This window comes from Diabrotica virgifera, chromosome 7, assembly GCF_917563875.1.
Source record: "Diabrotica virgifera virgifera chromosome 7, PGI_DIABVI_V3a".
Lineage (NCBI taxonomy): Eukaryota > Metazoa > Arthropoda > Insecta > Coleoptera > Chrysomelidae > Diabrotica > Diabrotica virgifera.
The window spans coordinates 72,471,052-72,493,794 of NC_065449.1; the positions used below are offsets into that span (position 1 = coordinate 72,471,052).

Here is a 22,743-nt window from a genome sequence, read left to right on the forward strand (position 1 = left end):
CAATAGAAACCTACACAAATAAAAATGTCAGCGATTATTTTTTGATGATTTTAACTTCCAATCGCATAGTAAGATATTTGATCACGTGTTTAATTCTGTCCAATCAGATTAAAATTATACTGAGAATTATCTACTTTTTACTATTATCTACTCCGATAGAATTTTTTTAAGTCTGTAGATTGTTTTTGTTTAATGGCAACCAGTTTCCTAGTTTTGACGAATGTCACATTTAAGAAAATATCCATAATATACGTATTAAAAAAAATCTTACGAATATCACACGACAGTAAGAATAAATAAGAAAATAATGCTTAATTTTTACTCAAATTTATTGTCATTGGGCAATAGCCACTCGAGCCCTGCGGGCTCTCGTGTCTTTTGCCCGACAACCAATTTTCGAAAAACTGTCGCATTATTTTCAATTTATTCTCACTCTCTTGTGATATTATACCCGATAATAATTTTTGATAACATCTCATCGTAAAGTAGCGCGTCATAATATTTTCTTCGTTATTAGGAAAATTTTAGCGATCAACAGGTAGCGAAAACGCGTTCCAAGATTGCGGCTGTAATTTTGAATATTTTCGAGATATTTGGCACACGTATTCGTAATATAATAAAGAATGGTGGTACAGGGCCCAATTTGAAAAATATATTATGTGGAAATTGCTCTGTAATTAAATATAATATTAAAAAACGAGCCTGTACCGCCATTAAGAACAAAAAAATACACTTTCTTCAAATAAACTTTTTTATCTGATGTCTAGATTTTGTGTCATTTTGGAACTACTAATGGAATAAAATATTTTAGTAGTTCCAAAATCACACAAAATCTAGGCATCGGATAAAAAAATTTTATTTGAAGAAAGTGTATTTTTTTGTTCTTCTTAATGGCGGTACAGGCTCGTTTGTTTAATATTGTATTTAATTACAGAGTAATTTCCACATATTAATATATTTCTCGAATTTTGCTCCGTACCGCCATTTTTTATTATATTACGAATACGTGTGCCAAATATCTCGAAAAAATATTCAAAATTACAGACGCAATCTTGGAACGCGTTTTTGCTACCTGTTGATCGCTACTATTTCCTCTTAATTAACATTCAGTTATATTAATCACAATTAATATTTTACAACTTGTCAAAGTGAACACCATGAGTAAGTTCAGACGAAGATATCAATAAAATATTAGTTAACGACATGATTTTAAAATGGAATTTTGAATTGCGCTCGTGAAAATTTGACTTAATTTCACTTCACCTTCAGCATTTCAATTATTATTTTGAAACAGATATAATAAAAGTAGTAGTTACCAAAATGCATTATTAATCGATGATCTGATTTTTACAGGTGACAGTGGAGGTCCCTTGATGAAAAGATCAAATGAAAATTATCTCCAGTGGTACCAAGAGGGAATCGTTTCATTTGGAAATGAAGATTGTGGTACAGCAGGATTACCGGGAATCTACACGAAGGTTTCAAAATTCGTATCATGGATTCATAGCCGAGTTAAAGAGTAGTGACTGTAAAATGTTCCATCTAAATAAAACAAATGTATGCTTAAGAATATTTGAGCCTTAATAATATTTATCATTAGGAGTTAACTATTTTTTAAAATAATGTTTTGTATATCTATTTTGAATAAAAACTCTAAAAAAATACGAATATGAATTCCTGCGATAATTTTTGTAACTTATGATGTTGGCTTATGGCATCAAGGACCGTTGGTATGAGGTAAAATCAATAAATCTATACTAAATTTACAATCAAGATGCAGTAGAAATAAACAAACCAAAACACGTTAAATGTTTCTAGGAGCACTCCCGAATAATAATTTACAATGAGTAAACTTAGGAAATCATGATTTGGGATTTACAATATATATTATATATACATTGTAAATTATGATTCGGGAGTGCTCCTACTAGCATTTAACGGGTCTTGATTTGTTTATTTCTACTGCATATTGATTGTAGATTTAGTATAGAGGTATAAATAATAAAAAAGTATATTCGCAGTTGCTAATTATAACTAATATTAATTTCACCCCTTTTGAAAAAATGTGAAAATTTTGATTTATCTACATTATACACTCCTGGCCAAAAAAAATGGGACACCTTAAAAATGGGTCATTTTTGATGTCTCGAATCTCCTAAACCTGTTTTCCGATTTTAGTGATTTTTTTAATATGTCATAGCCTTATTCTCTAAGAATATGTATGTAGTAATAGTGTTGCTGAACATGTAAATATCATTGTATACCGGGTATAACAATAATACTGTGTTTTTTCCTGAAAGTTCGTAACACCCTGTGCAATATTCTGGCATTTAAAAAATATTGAAATTAAAACTCAATTGTAGCCTTAGCCTTTCTTAACATTCTGCTTTTTGACTCATTCACTTATGTTGGATAATAAAAAAGTTAGGTACTTTGACAACTAGCCATGTTCTTCATCAATACAGGGTGTTTCTAAATAAGTGCGACAAACTTTAAGGGTTAATTCTGCATGAAAAAATAATGACAGTTTGCTTTATAAACATATGTCCGCAAATGATTCGTTTCCGGATGTTGAATTTTTTCTTACAAACTGATAATTTATTTATTGCTCTAAAACCGGTTGAGATATGCAAATGAAATTTGGTAGGTTTTAAGAGGTAGTTATTTCACATTTTTTGACATACAACTAAAAATGTTATATTCGCCATTGGCGTGCATACAGGTAATATGACCGGGTAATATGACCCTTATGCACGCCAATGGTGAATATAAAATACATAATTGTACGTCAAAAAATGCGCAATGATTGCCTCTTAAAACCCACCAAATTTCATTTGCATATCTCAACCGGTTTTAGAGCAATAAATAAATCGTCAGTGTGTAAGAAAAAATTGAACACCCGGTACCTCGGAAACGAAGCATTTGCAGACATATGTTTATAAATCAACCGGTCATTATTTTTTCATGCAGAATTACCCCTTAAAGTTTGTCGCACTTATTTAGAAACACCCTATATTGATGAAGAACATGGCTACTTGTCAAAGTACCTAATTTTTTCATTATCCAACATAAGTGAATGAGTCAAAAAGCAGAATGTTAAGAGAGGCTAGGGCTACAGCTGAGTTTTAATTTCAATATTTTTTAAAGGCTAGAATATTCCACAGGGTGTTACGAACTTTCAGGAAAAACACAGTATTATTGTTACACCCGGTATACAATGACATTTACCTATTCAGCAACACTATAACTACAGCCATATTCTTACTTAAAGTGAAGTGAAGTGTCGTGCAGTGCAGTGCAGTGAACTACTTACCCTTTCAGGGCACAGTTCAATAATTTAAGAGGCTAGTGGAGTTTTTGTTATCATTGGATAACAAATCCAAATTTATACTTATACCCCTTTGAACAAACAACTAACATGCTTATAATTTTTTTGTTTATTGATTGCATGTAGTGAATAACCTATAATAAAAAAAAATATTCTTAGAGAATAAGGCTATAACATATTAAAAAAATCACTAAAATCGGACAACAGGTTTAGGAGATTCGAGACATCAAAAATGACCCATTTTTAAGGTGTCCCAGTTTTTTTTGGCCAGGAGTGTATGTCTGTCTATCCCTAAGACATTGTAAACACAACGTCTCCGTGATTAGACCAGACAGAATGACAAATGAGGTACCGAATGAAAGCTTATAACTCAAAAATATGGTTATGGGAGTAATTAAGTTAACACATTGCGTGCCACGTCGCTCATAATAGATTGATGGTTAAAAGCGCAGATATAGTATGTCCAAATATCTTGATTGTTGAGGAGAACGTTTTGAAGTTTTCGCGTTACTTTTCGCTTAATACTGGTTATATACTGACTGATATGATATAATGTTTGTGTAATAAGTTTTATTATCATTATTAGGGTTAAAAAAATTATTTTTTGAAAATTTCTATGGACATACAACATTCTTACTCTTTGAACATACAACATGTGTAACCTAGATAAATAAAATAATGAGTTTGTTAAAGTTCTCTTTATTTTATGTTTTATTTGTTAAAACAAAAAGTGGGTACACAACAGTAAAACACAAAAACAATATATTTTATTTAGAATCATCTTCTTCATCTTCAGGAGTCCGCCAAAGTACAAGATCTTTTGTTTCTTTTATGTGAGAAGACTTTCAAAATACGTTTTATAAACTGTTGGTATGATCTCCTTATTTAGTAAATAAAATAAGTATTTCTTTTTTGCCTCAGATATGAAAAGTCTTTTTTGATATTTCTCTTTTAGCTGTCCATGGAACTTGCGTAATTTGTTTAGTATGTCTTTTGTTTTGTTTTTGTACCTATGACATTAATCTCAAAAAATGTTCATTAGTCAATGAATATTTATATTGAATAACAAATAGTCTTGTTTTTTCAAATAGAAACAACTTAACCTGCAGCCATTTTATTGCATCACCTAACGTATTGGTTTTCTTATTTTGGATATTATTATTATAAGGGAAGCAAGATTCTGAAAGCCATAAAAATCTGAATAGTTCAGTCTATGTACTTCGTAGGGTTTCAGTTTGTGTCTTGCCATGCTAATCAAAAAATCCCATTCTTCGGCCGTGAATATCTTTTTGTGCTTACGAGCATGCTGAATTGTTGCATGAATTGAGACAGCTTCCAAATAAGAATGGCCAGATTCCATAAACTTTATGTCGATCGTTTTAAGATTGTCAATTTTTGCAACAGCATATACATAGCATCGAAGCACAAACAAACTGGTGGCGGTTTTGCCCACCACATGTGTCTGAGAAAGTGACTACATGTTCAACGGTTTCTGGCAAACTATACAGGTATTTTAAAAGTACCTATGTACTATGTACCTATCTCTGAGGCACCTTTGGAACCCTGTGTTTCATCCCACAGATAGCAGTGACCACTTTGATCAAATGAATCATAAATGGTAAAATTAAAAACTGAAAGTTTCCGTTTGTAATAAATCTGTGAATCTGCAGGAAATGGCACTGTCAAAATTGATCACTAGTCAAACGTGATCGCTCTATAATAGATTCCTTGTATTTCAATAGCTTTCTTCTTGTTTGCTTTTTTCATTGTCATAGCTTCTTCTTCCCTTTGCTTATGGAGTTTCCAATTATTTTCCAAAGAAGATTTGTCTGAGGCATTATAATAAATATTGCATGTGAATCATTAATCCTTTTTGAGAACGTGGAAGGACAGCTGAGTATCATACTTCTTAAAGATTGATCTATAAATGTTTAAGGAACCCGGTGTAATTTTTTTTATGGGGCAATATTTGTCTTTGTACAATAGGTACTGTACGCGCCACTCACCCCCAATTTTAATTTGAGTCAGAGCGCATCGTGGATGCGTGCGATCATCACCCCGACTGAGGGGAAAGACAACAGTACTCATTCGTCTTCAGGGTAGTACACTACATACAATTTTATCACTATAGCAATAAATACATTAGTATTTATAGTGTTTTTCAATAGTTATTCAGTAAATACAGAACACTTCAAGCGTCAGCTACAATTTTGGTCCTTCGTAATAAACCAGATCTACAGTTCAATTAATAATAATAAGATTAGTTCTTTTAAAAGCATTGTGTTTCGTGGAAGTGACGCCAAGCCAAGCCGAAAAACGCGCGCTCTAGACCCAGTTATCCAACGATTCATCATTCATGAGCGCTGCATTGTAGGATTCTTCGATTCTTCAACTGGCCGATCGCAACGACCACATCGGAGCGAGAACAGACAAAGATTCTCAACTCAGGTACCTATTATACAAATATTCAGAGCTAATATAATCCTTATTTACCGTTTTCCTATACCATTTTTCAATTATTCAATGAAAGCAATTTAAAGACATTTTAACATGTTTTAATTTTAATTCAATTATATATTTCATTTTATTTATCTTACGCTATACTTATCTATTAAATAATAATATTACATATATTATTAAATATAATATTTATTATATTATAAAAATAATTACACAATATCATTATATCGCATATTTATATAGTACAGTCATATTTAGTATTCGGTTTTATTTTAGTTAAATTCTATTTGCACTTTTAAATAAATCTTGTTGTTTTTGTTTTGTTAATAAATAAAATGGAACATTTAAAAACATTACGTGTCAAGCGAGGTGGCTTAGAAGCGCGACTAGCAAATTTTCAGATATACGTTGAAAAATGCATGACACAAATCGATTCACTAGACGATAGAGTCTTAAAAACAGACTTTCGGATATTGAAAGTCTACTCGCGGAATTTTCGGAGCTTTAGGTAGGCATCAAATGCTCGGTGAAAGAAGACTTACAAGGCGAGTATGACAAGCGCAAGGCATTTGAAAATGACTTTTGTTGAATTATTTCAAAAGCGCAAGGTCTTGTCAAGGAAAATAGTACAGATAATGTAGGTTCAGCTTCGGTTTCCAATCCAGAAAATAGCAGATTCCCTAGCTCATCAGAAGTACGATTACCGGCCCTAAATCTGCCAATATATTCAGGAGAGGCAGGTGAATGGCTCCAGTTTCGCGATAGCTTTGATAGCTTGATAAATAGCAACCTTTCCATTAGCAATGTACAGAAATTTCACTATCTAAAGAGAGCTTTGAAGGGTGAAGCATTTGAAGTTATCGCCAATATCCAGGTCACACATGACAATTTTCTGATAGCTTGGGATTTATTGTGTGACCAATATACTGACAAGAGGGCATTGTTGCATGTACATACCAAGGCCTTATTCGATATTCATCCTGTAAAAAAGGAATCTTCAAAGAGTTTAAGCCACTTGGTAGATCATGTTAGGATGCACTTAAGGTCTTTAAAGTCATTAGGACAGCCTACAGAATCATGGGATACTTTAATTATATATTTGGTATTCACTAAACTTGATCCAGTGACAATTAGAGAATGGGAATCAAAGGATTTCGTGAATGATACTCCTAAGTTGGAAGCTTTTCTCACATTTTTAAAACAAAAGGCAAAAATGCTCAAAAGAATGGAGGAAAAAGCTACAGAGGCAAATTCAAGCCAAAACGTAAAGGGACAAACTTCTAAACCACCAGCAGAGTCTAGTAATGGATCTAATTCTCATGATCAGAGAAGTTATCACATCTCAAATCGTACTTGTGCATCATGCGATGCTCCAAATCATAAAATTTATACATGTACAAAGTTTCTAAGGTTGTCTGTGCCTGAACGAACCGATTTAGTTAAAAAATCCAATTTGTGCATTAACTGTCTAAATCGGGGGCATCAGGTAAACAATTGTAACTTTGGTCATTGCAAAAATTGTACTGTTAAGCATCATTCTCTGTTGCACGTTTCTGAACCTTCTACATCTAACACCAATACGCAACAGTCTCTATTTACATTTAATTTAAGTTCAAAACAGGTACTTCTATCCACTGTCTTGTTAGAGGTAGTTGATTCAAAGGGAAATCGTCATGATTGCAGAGCACTTTTAGATCCAGGGAGCCAGTCTAATTTCATTAGTTCACATTTATGCCATAAACTTGCACTACCAAGAAAGCCTACACATATTACGATTTCAGGGGCATTCAAGGTGGAATCCAAAATTCAGGCTGTTTGTCAAATTCAAATTGTGTCTAAAAACACTCCATTTACTGCTCCTTTAGTCTGTTTGGTAGCTCCAGAAATATGCGATGTTGTACCCGAAACTCCTATTGATCCAGTATCTCTTTCGATACCTACATGTCATAAATTAGCAGATCCTGATTTTCACATTCCCAAACAAATTGATCTTCTCATAGATGCTGAGTTGTTTTGGGAAACATTATGCATAGGACAGATTCGTCTTAAACCTTCAGGTCCGTTTCTTCATAAAACTAAGTTCGGTTGGATAGTTAGTTGTCCACTTTCAAAGCCCCTTCTTTTAGACCGATCCAGTTCTTCTCCAAGTTATTCACAAAACTTAAACATACAAAGTCAGCTTGCTCGCTTTTGGGAAATACAGGAGTGTTCTGACTTAATTCAGTCTCCAGAAGAGAAATCTTGTGAAGATATGTTTACTTCTACACACTACAGAGACAATAAAGGTCGATTCGTGGTCTCAATAACCTTGAAAGAACCTATTTCTAGACTAGGTGACTCAAGATCTATTGCACTTAAAAGGTTTCATGGTCTAGAACGTAAACTTCAGCGGAATGCACAGCTTCGAGAGTTATACACTTCGTTCATAAGAGAGTATAAAGAGTTAGGGCACATGTCCAAGGTAGACCCGTCGAATAATACAACACAGTTCTTTTTGCCACATCATGGCGTATTAAAGGCAGATTCACTTACAAACAAATTACGGGTTGTATTCGATGGTTCTTGTTCTTCATCTTCAGGCTGGTCCTTAAATGATATACAAATGGTAGGACCAACCATTCAAAATGATCTCTTTCACATCTTACTTCGTTTAAGGCAACATACATATGTCTGATATATGCAAAATGTATCGGCAAGTTTCAATTCATCCTTCACAAAGAAATCTTCAACAAACTCTGTGGAGAGAAAAACCTTCAGATCCTCTTTTGGAATTTCAATTAAATACGGTTACGTATGGCACATCTTCAGCGTCATATCTAGCCATAAGATCCATTTTTCAATTGGCTTCAGAAAATATGAATTCATATCCAGTCCCTTCCAAGGTAATCCAAAACGACTTCTATGTAGACGATCTACTCACAGGCTCTGATTCATTAACAGACCTGTCCAATATTTGCAAAGATGTATCTTCAATCCTCAAACAAGGTTGTTTTGAATTACGGAAGTGGATATCTAACGAACCTCAAGCCCTTAAACATATTTCAGATTCCAATGTGCAATTACACACATTGAACTTAGGTTCCAAGGAAAATACAAAAACATTGGGCATATTTTGGTCATCTTGTTGTCATCTGGTTGGGATGAGTCCGGCCCAGCATATATCCACACAGCGTGGGTAAATCTTCGTGATGATCTCAATCATATTAATACCTTTACGATTCCTAGACATATAAGATGTAACAACCCTGTTGTAACTAAACTCCACACTTTTTGCGATGCAAGTGAGAAGGCTTATGGTGCCTGCGCATACATTCGCACAATTGACATTCAAGGCAATGTTCATGTTCATCTACTTTGTGCCAAATCCAAGGTGAGTCCAATCAAGGCTCTTACAATTCCTCGATTGGAATTGTGCGGTGCTCTTGTAGCCGCCAAATTGTCCCATCATATTCAGAGGGCGCTCACCATATCTTTCAGTGGCATATTTCATTGGACGGATTCTACAATAGTCTTGGGCTGGATAAACATATCCTCTTCTTCACTAAAAACATTTGTTGCAAACAGGATATCTGAAATTCAGAGCAAAACTTCATGTGAAAATTGGTACCACGTCAATTCATCTTCGAACCCTGCAGATCTATTGTCACGAGGTGTCACTCCAACTTCATTATTTGCATCTTCTTTATGGTGGCATGGTCCAGACTGGCTTTCTCTTCCCTCAGTGAATTGGCCCATTGCTTCCGTTTTCAAGCAAACGGAACTTCCTGAAATAAAAACCCCTCAAGTGCTACAAACTACAATAAGAGGTACTGCAATAATAGATATTGAACGATTTTCAAATTTCTCAAGACTTCATCGCTCTATGGCATTTTGTTTACGTTTTATTCATAACCTCAAACCAGGTAACGATAAGTGCCATGGGCCATTGAGCAGTGAAGAACTGTCAAATGCGTTGAACATTCTTTCAAAGATAATTGAAGCTGAATATTTCAGTTCAGAAATAAAATTGTTAAAAGAATCATGCCCAATAAAAAAGGGTACTCTTAAGTTTCTTTCGCCGTTTTTGGACGACATGGGTATTTTGAGAGTTGGAGGTAGACTCAAACATGCCTCATGGTCATTCGAAAAACGCCATCCTATTCTACTTCCCAAAGATTCGCATTTTACAAAATTACTTTTCACTGATGAACATAAAAGGCTTCTTCATTCAGGTCCCAACCATTTACTTTCTTCTGTTAGGGACAGGTTTTGGCCCATTTCCGGCCGCAATATTGCTCGCAAAACAGTGCATAGTTGCATAACATGTTTCAGGGCAAAACCCTCTTTTCAAACCCCTATAATAATAATAATAATAATAATAATAACATGGCCAGAACATCGAGGCCATGGGTGAAAACGATATATACAAATATCTAGGAGTAAAGCAGGCGCGGAAAATTGACCATAAGCAAATGAAAACTGAGATAACTACTGAGTTTATACGAAGGATAAAACAGCTGCTTCGTTCACAGCTTAACAGTAAAAATTTGTTTAAGGCACTAAACACCTACGCTTGTTCCGCGCTTAGCTATTCATTTGGTATTGTTAAGTGGACAAAAACAGATATAGAAAATCTTCAGCGAAAAGTACGAACACACCTCACAAAGGCACAAAAACACCATCCTAAAAGTGCAGTAGAAAGAACGACATTACCACGGAATCTAGGAGGAAGAGGACTTATGGATATAGGTGAGCAATTAGATAAACAAATTGCTAATTTAAGATCTTATTTTCAGATGCAAGCTGAGACATCTACTCTACATCGCGCTATTTGCGCAGTAGATGACACAACACCGATCAAACTGAGGGAACCAGAAATGCGCATAAACCATCTCACTAAAGACGAAAAAATGCGCGCCTGGATGGGTAAACCTCTGCACGGGCGACATCCCAATGAGGTCAGCCAAGACTATGTCGACAATACAGCGTCGAACTATTGGTTGACAGCAGGAAAGATGTTCCCTGAAACGGAGGGTTCATTACTGGCCATTCAGGATCAGGTTATACCAACCAGAAATTACCTGAAATATATCATCAAAGACCCTCAGGTTCAAAACGACAGATGCCGATATGGATGTCAAGCCCAAGAAACCACCCAACATCTTACAGGGGGCTGCCAGGCATTTGCTGCAACTGAATACAAGGAACGGCATGACGCAATAGGAAAAATACTTCATCAAGAGATAGCTATCAAGTTGGGACTTCTCCAAACGGACCATCTCCCGTATTATCAATACGTCCCCGAGAGTATGCTTGAGGATGGCAACTACAAGCTATACTGGGACCGCACTGTGCTCACAGACCAAACAGTGGCACATAATAGACCAGATCTCGTACTAGTTAATAAATTAACAAGACAAACAACACTAATTGATGTGGCGATACCTAACAACAATAATCTACGTAGTAAATTTACTGAAAAGATCGCCAAGTACAGAGATCTGGAAATTCAAATACGAAGGCAATGGAGAATGCAAAGTACCCAGACGATACCGATTATTATGTCTACTACTGGAGTCATTCCGAAGACCCTCCTCGAAAGCATAAAAAAGCTGGGTCTAAATGAACACCTTTATAAGACCATGCAGAAAGCTGTACTACTCGCGACGGCCAGATGCGTACGAAAATTTCTGGGAGAAACTCCAGCATACCAAGTCACCTAGGGCTCGATAACACGGAAAGAGTCCCACCAGAGCTCAATCCTTTTGATACCGTAGGTATCTGGGATGAGTCAATTTCCCCCTTAGAGGGAGTGTGAGCCGTATGGCTAAATCTGGATAATAACATTATAATAATAGATAAACAAATTGCTAATTTAAGAACTTATTTTCAGATGCAGGCTGAGACATCTACTCTACATCGCGCTATCTGCGCAGTAAATGACACAACACCGATCAAACTGAGGGAAGCAGAACTGCGCATAAACCACCTTACTAAGGACGAAAAAGTGCGCGCCTGGATGGGTAAACCTTTGCACGGGCGACATCCCAATGAGGTCAGCCAAGATTATGTCGACAATATAGCGTCGAACTACTGGTTGACATCAGGAAAGATGTTCCCTGAAACGGAGGGTTCATTACTGGCCATTCAGGATCAGGTTATACCAACCAGAAACTACCTGAAATATATCATCAAATACCCTCAGGTTCAAAACGACAGATGCCGATATGGATGTCAAGCCCAAGAAACCATCCATCTTACAGGGGGCTGCCAGGCATTTGCTGCAACTGAATACAAGGAACGGCATGACGCAGTGGGAAAAATCCTTCATCAAGAGATAGCTATCAAGCTGGGACTTCTCCAAACGGACCATCTCCCGTATTATCAATACGTCCCTGAGAGTATGCTTGAGGATGGCAACTACAAGCTATACTGGGACCGCACTGTGCTCACAGACCAAACAGTGGCACATAATAGACCAGATCTCGTACTAATTAATAAATTAACAAGACAAACAACACTAATTGATGTGGCGATACCTAACAACAATAATCTACGTAGTAAATTCACTGAAAATATCGCCAAGTACAGAGATCTAGAAATTCAAATACGAAGGCAATGGAGAATGCAAAGTACCCAGACGATACCTATTGTTATATCTACTACAGGAGTCATTCCGAAGAACCTCCTCGAAAGCATAAAAAGGCTGGGTCTAAATGAACATCTTTACAAGACCATGCAGAAAGCTGGACTACTCGCAACGGCCAGATGTGTACGAAAATTTTTGGGAGATACACCTGCATACCAAGTCACCTAGTGCTCGATAACACGGAAAGAGTCCCACCAGAGCTCAATCCTTTTGATACCGTAGGTATCTGGGATGAGTCAATTTTCCCCTTAGAGGGAGTGTGAGCCGTATGGCTAAATCTGGATAATAATAATAGCTTTATTGCCCAACAGTTTCCCATTTACAGGACAATGATAAAAATAAGTTCCTCTTTTAATTTTTTATAATGTGTAATTTGACGCGGAGTGCGATCACTCGCAACAGAAACATTTTTATAATTTCCATTCCTAAGAACTTTTGAATTGCGAATTAATTTTACTACTTGATTTTCATCGCGTAAAACTACTTTGATCGGTCGAGTTCTTCCATCAGAAAATCGACCAACCCTAAATAGCCTCAGATTTGAAATATCAAATTGCGGATCTAAGAGATTAATAATTTTATTAACCTCCAGCTTATCATTAGCGACTTCACCCTGTTGACTGTGATCTCGAACTCCAAAGATGACCAAATTTTTCTTGCGTCTATTTCTGTCGTTAAGTTCCTCGATGACTTCTTCTAAATCCACCTGCTGTGTACTAGGTTGTATTTTCACATTTTCAGCTTTCAACTCTTGAATATCATTTTGAAGTGATATAATTAATTTTTTCAAATCGCTTATTTGATTGCCAATTACTCTACAATTTGAACAAGACCAATTATATCCTTTATCAGGATCACTCAGGACACGGAGTTCCTCAGATGTTATGTTAACACAAGCATGTCGATAATGTCTATTGCAGACCGAACATTGAATCATTAAGTTGGTTTTAAACGATTTATTACAACACATACAAATTTTTGAAGGCATGGTGTAATAAGAATAAAACAATAAATGAAAAAAGAGTAATACACTAGCACGCCACTGGAACCAGCGAAAAAATCCAAGTTGATTCTGTATATAAACAGTAGTTCTTTTTTGGTGATTATGTTTTAATTACACGACCAACGCAAAAAATGCATTTAATTGTTTCACTAAATTGTCGATTAATAGTCTTTGATGGCAATAATTCAAATAAAACTTAATAAGTAAATACCTTATTTCCAGCAAAAATCAATTAAAAAGCACGGGAGCACCAATTTAACGTGTGTACACTTCTAAAGCTAAACTACTACTATAATGGGTGATCTTCCCAAGGAGCAGGTTACCCAAACGTTTCCCTTCCATTCAACTGGCGTGGATAACGCTGGGCCCTTTCTCCTAAAGGATAGGAAGGGTCGGGGGTGCAAGACGTTTAAGGCTTGGGTTTGCCTCTTTATATGCCTTACAACCAAGGCTATTCATCTGGAGATAGCCACAAGTCTTACTTCCGAAGCATTCATTGCCTGTCTCAAGCGCTTTATAGCTAGAAAAGGCCGGCCCCTGCAATTATTTTCGGATAATGGCACTAATTTCACAGGAGCCAAGAGTGAGTTGGATGCAATTTCAAATTTTTTAGTCAATAATGAGGCTGAGCTAGCTTCATTCTGCGCTAACGATCAAATAGTTTGGAAATTCATTCCGGCAAATTCTCGGGGGAATTTGGGAGGCGGGCGTAAAATCAATGAAAGTGCATTTACGCCGAACAATGAAAAACAACATACTCACTTTTGAGGAATTTCAAACACTTTTAATTCAAGTAGAGTCAGTATTAAATTCCCGACCACTCTCACCTCTTAGCTCCAATCCCAATTATTTAAATCCCATTACACCAGCTCATTTTATCATCGGCAGACCATTCACTGCATTGCCTGAACCAGACCTTACGGACGTATCTACAAACCGATTGTCTCGTTATCAACATCTTCAGATGATGCACCAGCACCTATGGCATCGCTGGTCCAAAGAATACATGGGAGAGTTGCAGCAACGTCAGAAATGGTTTTCCGACCCTTCACCTAATATACAAATGGGACAATTAGTTTTAATCAAGGACATGTGGTTTCCACCTCTGGCCATTGGGCCGTGTGACTGCCATTCATCCAGGACAAGATGGTGTGACTCGCGTAGTGTCAGTGAAAACAGCTCGCGGCGAATACAAACGCGCGGTTAAGAATATTTCACCACTACCGAACATTTAAGCTTACTTATATTGAAGACTTTTCGTTATTTTCACTACCGAACATTTAAGTTTTCACTTATATTGAACACTTTGCGTTATTCTCATAACCATTTTTTTATCTCATTTATGTATTTTATCTTATTTATATGTATTTCCTTCATTCATTTGTATACTTTATATATGTTGTATATGTACTTGCATAATTTGTGTTGATATATTTGAAATGTATTTCAAGGCGGGGGCATGTACGCGCCACTCACCCCCAATTTTAATTTGAGTCAGAGCGCATCGTGGATGCGTGCGATCATCACCCCGACTGAGGGGAAAGACAACAGTACTCATTCGTCTTCAGGGTAGTACACTACATACAATTTTGTCACTATAGCAATAAATACATTAGCATTTATAGTGTTTTTCAATAGTTATTCAGTAAATACAGAACACTTCAAGCGTCAGCCTACAGGTACATAATGAAAAGGTTTAAGCTAAAAGCCAAATAAAGTTTCTTTGTTTGGACAGACAGACGTACGAAAACTATATGCAAACTATGTAGGCGAGCGAGAGATACCCCTAAAATGACCAGATACCGACCACGGAGAGGTGAATGGCTAATTTTATTCATACTTTATATTTTTGAAGGTGTTGAAAACGAAAATGAGGTTTATATTGAATTTTATGTGGAGGAACATTGTCAAAATCGCAATGTTAACCTAAAAATATAAAAAAAGAAATCACGTTTTTTTTGCGTTTACGTCGCTACAACTCTGTTCAATTTAAATACAACATTTCTGAAGACAACGGTACCTGCTTTAAGCTTTATTTCTTATTGTAATAAAGGCTATGTAATTTTCAAAGGAAAAGGTGCGGATTTGTGCATTGCAAAGTTTAATCGCAAAAGTTGAGTGACGAAATTAAAAATTTAGCCTTTTAATCACATTTCTGTTAAAATAGAGAGTACAAAGAAGTTTTCTGGAAAATTTTAGATCAAAATGTTTTATAAAAAAAAATAGTGCAACTTTTATTTTCGATATTAGAAATCCCCAATATAACGGTTATTTTTCGAGATACTGACCATGGGCGGTGAATGGCTAATTTTGTTCTTAGATTATGTTTTTGATGGTGCTGAAAATGAAAATGAAATTTATTTTAAATTTTAGGTGGGGGAATATTGTCAAAGTCGCAATTTTACCATAAAAATAAAAAAAAGTGAAATCACCTTTTTTGCGTTTAACTCGCTACAACTCTGGTCGATTTTAATAGTTTTGTCTAAGGTTTGTACTTACACTATATGTTGCTCACTTTTTTAAGACAACAGTATCTGTTTTAAGATTTTAGTCTTATTCTAGTAAAAGTTATGAATTTTTAAAAGTACAAGGTGCAGATTCGTGAATTACAAAGTTTAATCGCAAAAGTTAATAGGCAAAATTTAAAATCCATCTTATTAATCACGTTTATGTTAAAACATAGATTACAAAGAAGTTTTCTGGAATGTTTTAGTTACAAATGTTGAATAGAAAAAAAATGACGCAACTTTAAATATAGACGTTTTACATCCCCAAAATTACGTTTATTTTTCGAGATACTGGCCATGTGAGGTGAATGGCTAATTTTGGTCTTATTTTGTGTTTTCGATGGTGCTGACAATGAAAAAGAGGTTTATTTTGAATTTTATGTGACGGAACATTGCCAAAATCGCAATTTTAACCTAAAAATAAAAAAACTGAAGTCACGAATTATTACGTTTAACTCGCTACAACTCTGTTCCATTTTAATATTTTTTTCTAAAATTTCTACGGCATATATTTCTTAGCTTTGCGAAATTGCGAAAACTATGAAAGTAACTGTAGTCTTTCAGTCTTTTTTTTTATAAAAGTTATGAATTTTTAAAAATAAATACTGAAAAAAAATAAGGTGCAGATTCGTGAATTGCAGAGTTAAATCGCAAAAATTAAGTGACAAAATTTAAAATTTACCTATTTCATTACGTTTATGTTAAACCATAAAGTTCAAAGAAGTTTTATGGATAGTTTTAGGTCTAGATTTGTTATAGAAAGAATATGGTGCAACTTTGAATTTTAAGAAAAACGTGGTTTAACTTTATTATTTTTAGGGCAAAATTGCGATTTTGACCATTTTCTCCTACCTAAAATTCAAAATAAACTTGATTTTCGTTTTCAGCACCATCAAAACCATAAAGTAAGAGCAAAATTAGCCGTTCACAACCAATGATCAGTATCTCGAAAATTTAGCGTTATTTTGGTGATTTATAACCTATATGTTAAACGTTGCACCATTTATTTTCTATAAAACATTTTGATCCAAATCTTTCCAAAAACTTCTTTTCTTTGTACTCATGTTTTATTTTGAATTTGATTTAAAATCTATATTTCAAATTTCGTCAGTCAAATTTTGCGATTAACCTTTGCAATTCACGAATCTGCACCTTGTACATTAAAAGATTCATAACTTTTACTAGAATAAGACTAAAAGCTTAAATCAGAAACCATTGTCTTCACAAATGTGAGCGATATATAGTATACAAACTTTAGAAAAAAATATTAAAACGGACGAGTTGTAGCGACCTAAACGCAAGGAAAAGGAAAGCAAAATAAATTTAATTTTCGTTTTCAACACGGTCAAAAACATAATCTAAGACCAAAATTAGCCATTCTCCACCCTTGGTCAGTATCTCGAAAAATAAGCGTTATATTGGGAATTTCTAATGTCGATATTAAAAGTTGCAGTATTTTTTTTTCTATAAAACATTTTAATCTAAAACTTACCAGAAAACTTCTTTGTACTCTCTATTTTAACATAAACTTGATTAAGAAGCTAAATTTTAAACTTCGTCACACAACTTTGGCGATTAAACTTTGCAATGCATAAATCCGCACATTTTCCTTTGAAAAATTCATAACCTTTATCAGGATAAGAATAAAAGCTTGAAGCATGTATCGTTGTGTTCAGAAATGTTAGCTGTAAAATATACTCTAAAAATTTCAGAAAAAAATAATAAAATCGAACAGAGTTGTAGCGAGGTAAACGCAAAAAAACGTGGTTTCATTTTTTTCATTTTTAGGTTAAAATTGCGATTTTGACACTGTTCCCCCACATAAAATTCAAAATAAACTTCATTTTCGTTTTCAGCACCCTCGAAAATATAAAGTATGAATAAAATTAGCCATTCACCCCTCCGTGGTCAGTATCTCGAAAACTAAGCGCTTTTTGGAGGGTGTCCCGCTCGTGTAATGCACAAACAAGATTAATATGTTATAATGTTATCTAGCTTTGTCAAATCATTTTAAGAGCACAACTATTGCATGTCTGGACAAACAATATTTACAGCCATGATAAGTTTGATCACATGAGCACTAATAGTTCAAAACATACTATCGAGCGTATACCAGCAGAACGCACTAAGTCAATTTTTTTAGTTATTCAACTATTAATGCAGTCGTATATAAAAAGGTATGCTCTATATACTGCAAAAACACACTGAGTCGTACTTATTATAATAACAGGTAAAAATTTAATACTAAGTCAGTTTGACTGTTTCATTTACTAGTAGAATGCATTAAGTACTCTTAATGCAGTCTGCTTGTACTATTTTTGCAAAAACCGAACATACAACACTACATTAACTTTGACTTAGAACATTCTGGTTGTACAATATATATACCTATCATTAGGTTTAAATCAAAATATTAATGTATGAAAAAAAGAAACCTTTTACCTAATTAAAGGACCATAAATGAGACAACTCATAGATCAAGCCGTGCTAATAAACTATTTTTGAATATTAAAATTTTTCCTAAATTGTACTCTACGCTGATTGAAATTAGTTGTGCCAAAAAGAATGAATTAATGCAGTTATGTGAGAAGAAAGTAACACCAGAAGCCAGCAGCATTTCACAGGTGGTACGAAGATTTGCTGTTTGGTGAAAAAATTATTAATGTTCTGCTGGAACCTGATGTCTATGATTCATATTAGATCATTTAGTACTAAAATCACCAGAGTAAATACAGATTCTAAATACAGCATCTAGAGACTTGCAACTTTTTGCATTGTGTTCAGGATGATGTCGGGAAAAAGTCTACAATAAAAAAAAGGGTGGAAATGTATAATTGTATTTTAAACTGCATAAAATGGATCCAAAAGTGCATAGACATGTCAAGTTAATTAAGTACTAGATTTTGTCCCTCGGGGGCTTTTGGGGTCGCTGAATACGAATTCGCCATCAGCACCGACCCTCGGGGTACCTAGCGCAGAGTGTCACTGCTAAGATACATAATCTTCTGGAGTTTAGAGGGTTTTCGGCATTAAATTGATGCAAACAGATTACTCAGGGAGTCTTAGGGTGTGCTGAAGACGAATACAACTTCAGAACAGACACCTGGTGTCTAGGGTCACGCCATCTTCGAAGTTTCGAGGGATTTCGGCACTTAATGCATGCAAATAGATTACTAGGCGGTTTTGGGGTCACTTAGTACGAAGACGTCATCAGAAACGAACCCGAACCATCTGTGCCCAAGGTCACTGCTAAGGCATGTTACCTTATAGAGTTTGGAGGGTGTTGGTGCATCGAAGGTCGGTTCTGATGTCGTATTCTTATTCAGCGGTCCCAAAAACCCTCGAGTAATCTGTTTGCATCAATTTGCCGACAACCCACGAAATTCCAGATCATGTGTCTTAGCAGTGAACCTGGGTACCATGTGCTCCGGTGGTCGGTTCTGATGGCAAAAATCCTAAATGCCCTGGTCTTGATAAAGAAGACTAACCATCTATTTGGTTTTTGTATTTTTTGTATCTAATAACTAAGTTTCTGAAAATTTCAATAATTGTTCTTTTTTATTTTTATTTTTCAACAGGATTTTATTAATGCCAAAATTCTAGTTGTCTAAGATTATACAGTGTGACCCATTTAGATTGGAAACACCTCTATAAAATTTGAAGTTGTTAACCGATTTTAACCAAATTTTTTTTTAATGTCGTGTAATAAAAGTTCTATTGCGGGACAAAATATGAAATATTTAGTTAAATTTTCAGGGCATTCTACGATACTTTTTCTTCGTCGAAAGTGGAGAATTTGTATTAGCGATTATTTTATTAAAAAATTTCTACGCCACTGGATTTAGAGTGGCTTCAAATAGCTATGACAAAAATTTCATTAAAATATATTTATTAATAACGAAGTTATGACAACTTAAAATTTTAAAACTCACTAAGCTACGAGTCAAAAAAGAACACCCTGTATCAACAGATAAATATAAAACTAATTATTTTTCAAATAATTTTAATAATAAACCACTACTAGACAAAAAAAAATGTTTAAAATAAATTTAAAATGAAATTTTTGTCATAGCTATTTGAAGCCACTCTAAATCCAGTGGCGTAGAAATTTTTTTAATAAAAAAATCGCTAATACAAATTCTCTCTCCATTTTCGACGAAGAAAAAGTATCTTGTTAATATTGATATTAAAATTATTTGAAAAATAATTAGTTTTATGGTTTTCTGTTGATACAGGGTGTTCTTTTTTGACTCTTAACTTAGTGAGTTTTAAAATTTTAAGTTGTCATAACTTCGTTATTAATAAATATATTTTAATGAAATTTTTGTCATTGCTATTTGAAGCCACTCTAAATCCAGTGGCGTAGAAATTTTTTTAATAAAAAATCGCTAATACAAATTCTCCATTTTCGACGAAGAAAAAGTATCGTAGAATGCCCCGAAAATTTAACTAAATATTTCATATTTTGTCCCGCAATAGACCTTTTATTACATGACATTAAAAAAAAATTTGGTTAAAATCGGTTAACAACTTCGAATTTTATAGAGGTGTTTCCAATCTAAATGGGTCACACTGTAGGATAAAACATAATAATATTTTTTTTTTTATTTAAATTATGTGTCTCGGCAGCAATGGCCATTGACACAAACAATATTGGTTATACAATAATTAATTAAAATAAGGACTTAAAACTAATTATTATCACAGTTAATTTCTAAATCTTAAGTAACATTAGGTAAAAATTATGAAGAAAAAAAATTGGATATACAATCATTGGATACTATAGAGACGTACAACTAATTATTAGAAAATTGCTTCGGTCTTCTTGGGATACTTCGGACGTTGTTTCGTCATCGTAGCAGTTGCATATGAACTAGTAAGATAACTGGAAGAATTGGGTCCAGACATGGTGTTGCTAACAGTGGGGGAACATTGATTTAAATAATTGTTACTCATGTAGTCAAAAGTAACTTGAATTTGTTTATACAGGGTGAGTCATGAGGAACTGTACATACTCCTACCTCGTATAGAGGCCCCTATGGGGAATAACAAATGACCATTAAAAAGTGTCTGCTCCCATTGTTTAATAATATACAGGGCGAGTTTCGCATTTTGACAGAAATTTGTATTCGTCATAATTTTTGAACGGTCAGATCGATGTGTCTCTTATTTTGGTCAATCGTTACACTATAGCCACCTAATCAACTGATTTATTCAAACTAGAAAAAATCAGGTCCGGCTTTAAAAAAATTAGTTCGTTTGGGTCTTAGAAAAAATTTCACCCTGTATAAGCTTTTTGAAAACTCCAATATGAATTTTACAAATTAGACAAATAGACAATTAAAATAACATATTTATTTTTTTCCGCACACGATTGCTTAATTTTTTATAAAAAAATCAAATTTGATTATGAATTAAAAGTTTGGTAAAGTGAACCATAGATTTAACAAAATTAACTTTTATTACCAAAAATAATTTTTTTGAACAAATATTTAATTTATGTTACCACCAATCAACTGATTTATTCAAATAAGAAAAAAAATCAGGCCCGGATTTAAAAAATAAGTTCGTTTTGGTCTTAGAAAAAATTTCACCCTGTATAAACTTTTTGAAAACTCTAATATGATTTTTACAAATTAGATAAATAGGCAATTAAAATGGCATATTTATTTTTTTCCCACACGATTACTTAATTTTTTATAAAAAAAAATCAAATTTGACTATGAATAATTAACAGTTTGGAAAAGAGAACCATAGATTTAAAGAAAAACAACTTTTATTATAAAAATGATTTTTTTTTAACAGATATTTGATTTATGTTATCATCCAATCAACTGATTTATTCAAACTAGAAAAAAATCAGGCCCGGATTTAATTAATTAGTTTGTTTGGGTCTTAGAAAAAATTTCACCTTGTATACGTTTTTTGAAAACTCTAATATGAATTTTACAAATAAGACAAATAGGCAATTAAAATGGCATATTTACTTTTTCCCCACACGATTACTTATTTTTTTATTAAAAAATCAAATTTGACTATACATAAAAAGTTTGGCAAAGTTGTTGCATATATTTAAAATAAACGTTTTTCTTAAAATTAAAAGTTTTACCATTTTTTTTATAACACGTCTAGATCTAAAACTTCCCATAACACTTCTTTTGGACTCTATAGTTTAACATAGACGTGATCAAATTGATAAATTTTAAATTTTTCCACCTAATTTTTGCGATTTACAAGTTTGCAACTTTTACAAGAAGAAGACTGAAAGTCTACAACAATTTTCATAGTCTTCACAATGGTAAGAGGTATGTGCTGTAAAAATTTCAGAAAAAAAATATTAAAATGGAACAGAGTTGTAGCGAGTTAAACCGTGAGTTCATTTTTTTTTATTTTTAGGTTAAAATTCCGATTTTGACAAATTTTATTTTTTAATAAAAAATTAACTAATCGTGTGGGGAAAAAATAAATATGCCATTTTAATTGCCTAGTCTTAGCATAGCATAGTATAGCATAGCATATTCTTATTTGTAAAATTCATATTAGAGTTTTCAAAAAGTGTATACAGGGTAAAATTTTTTCTAAGACCAAAACGAACAAATTTTTTAAATCCGGACCTGATTTTTCTCTAATTTGAATAAATCAGTTGATTGGATGGCAACATAAATTACTTATTTGTGCAAAAAAAATTAATTTTTGTAATAAAAGTTATTTTTTTAAATCTATGGTTCACTTTACCAAACTATTAATTCATAGTGAAATTTGATTTATTTATAAAAAAATTAAGTAATCATGTGCGGATAAAAATAAATATGCCATT

At 33.8% G+C, this 22,743-nt stretch overlaps 2 protein-coding genes across 5 annotated transcripts in view; both read left to right on the plus strand.

Moving 5' to 3' along the window:
- Positions 1-1,664, plus strand: part of LOC114327665 (phenoloxidase-activating factor 1) — a 114,681-nt gene extending 113,017 nt beyond the window's left edge. For all 4 annotated transcript variants that reach the window (XM_028276342.2, XM_028276341.2, XM_050655939.1 and 1 more), the window contains one exon: positions 1,354-1,664. In XM_028276342.2, coding sequence (XP_028132143.2) covers positions 1,354-1,523 — 170 coding nt within the window. In that variant the 3' untranslated portion in view covers positions 1,524-1,664. The remainder of the gene's footprint in view (positions 1-1,353) is intronic.
- Positions 1,665-1,843: 179 nt separating this feature from the next.
- Positions 1,844-16,864, plus strand: LOC126888530 (uncharacterized). Its single transcript, XM_050656874.1, has 3 exons — positions 1,844-1,847; positions 6,391-8,249; positions 16,814-16,864. The coding sequence occupies exons 1-3, from the start codon at positions 1,844-1,846 to the stop codon at positions 16,862-16,864; spliced, it is 1,914 nt and encodes a 637-aa protein (XP_050512831.1).
- The last annotated feature ends 5,879 nt before the right edge of the window (positions 16,865-22,743 follow it).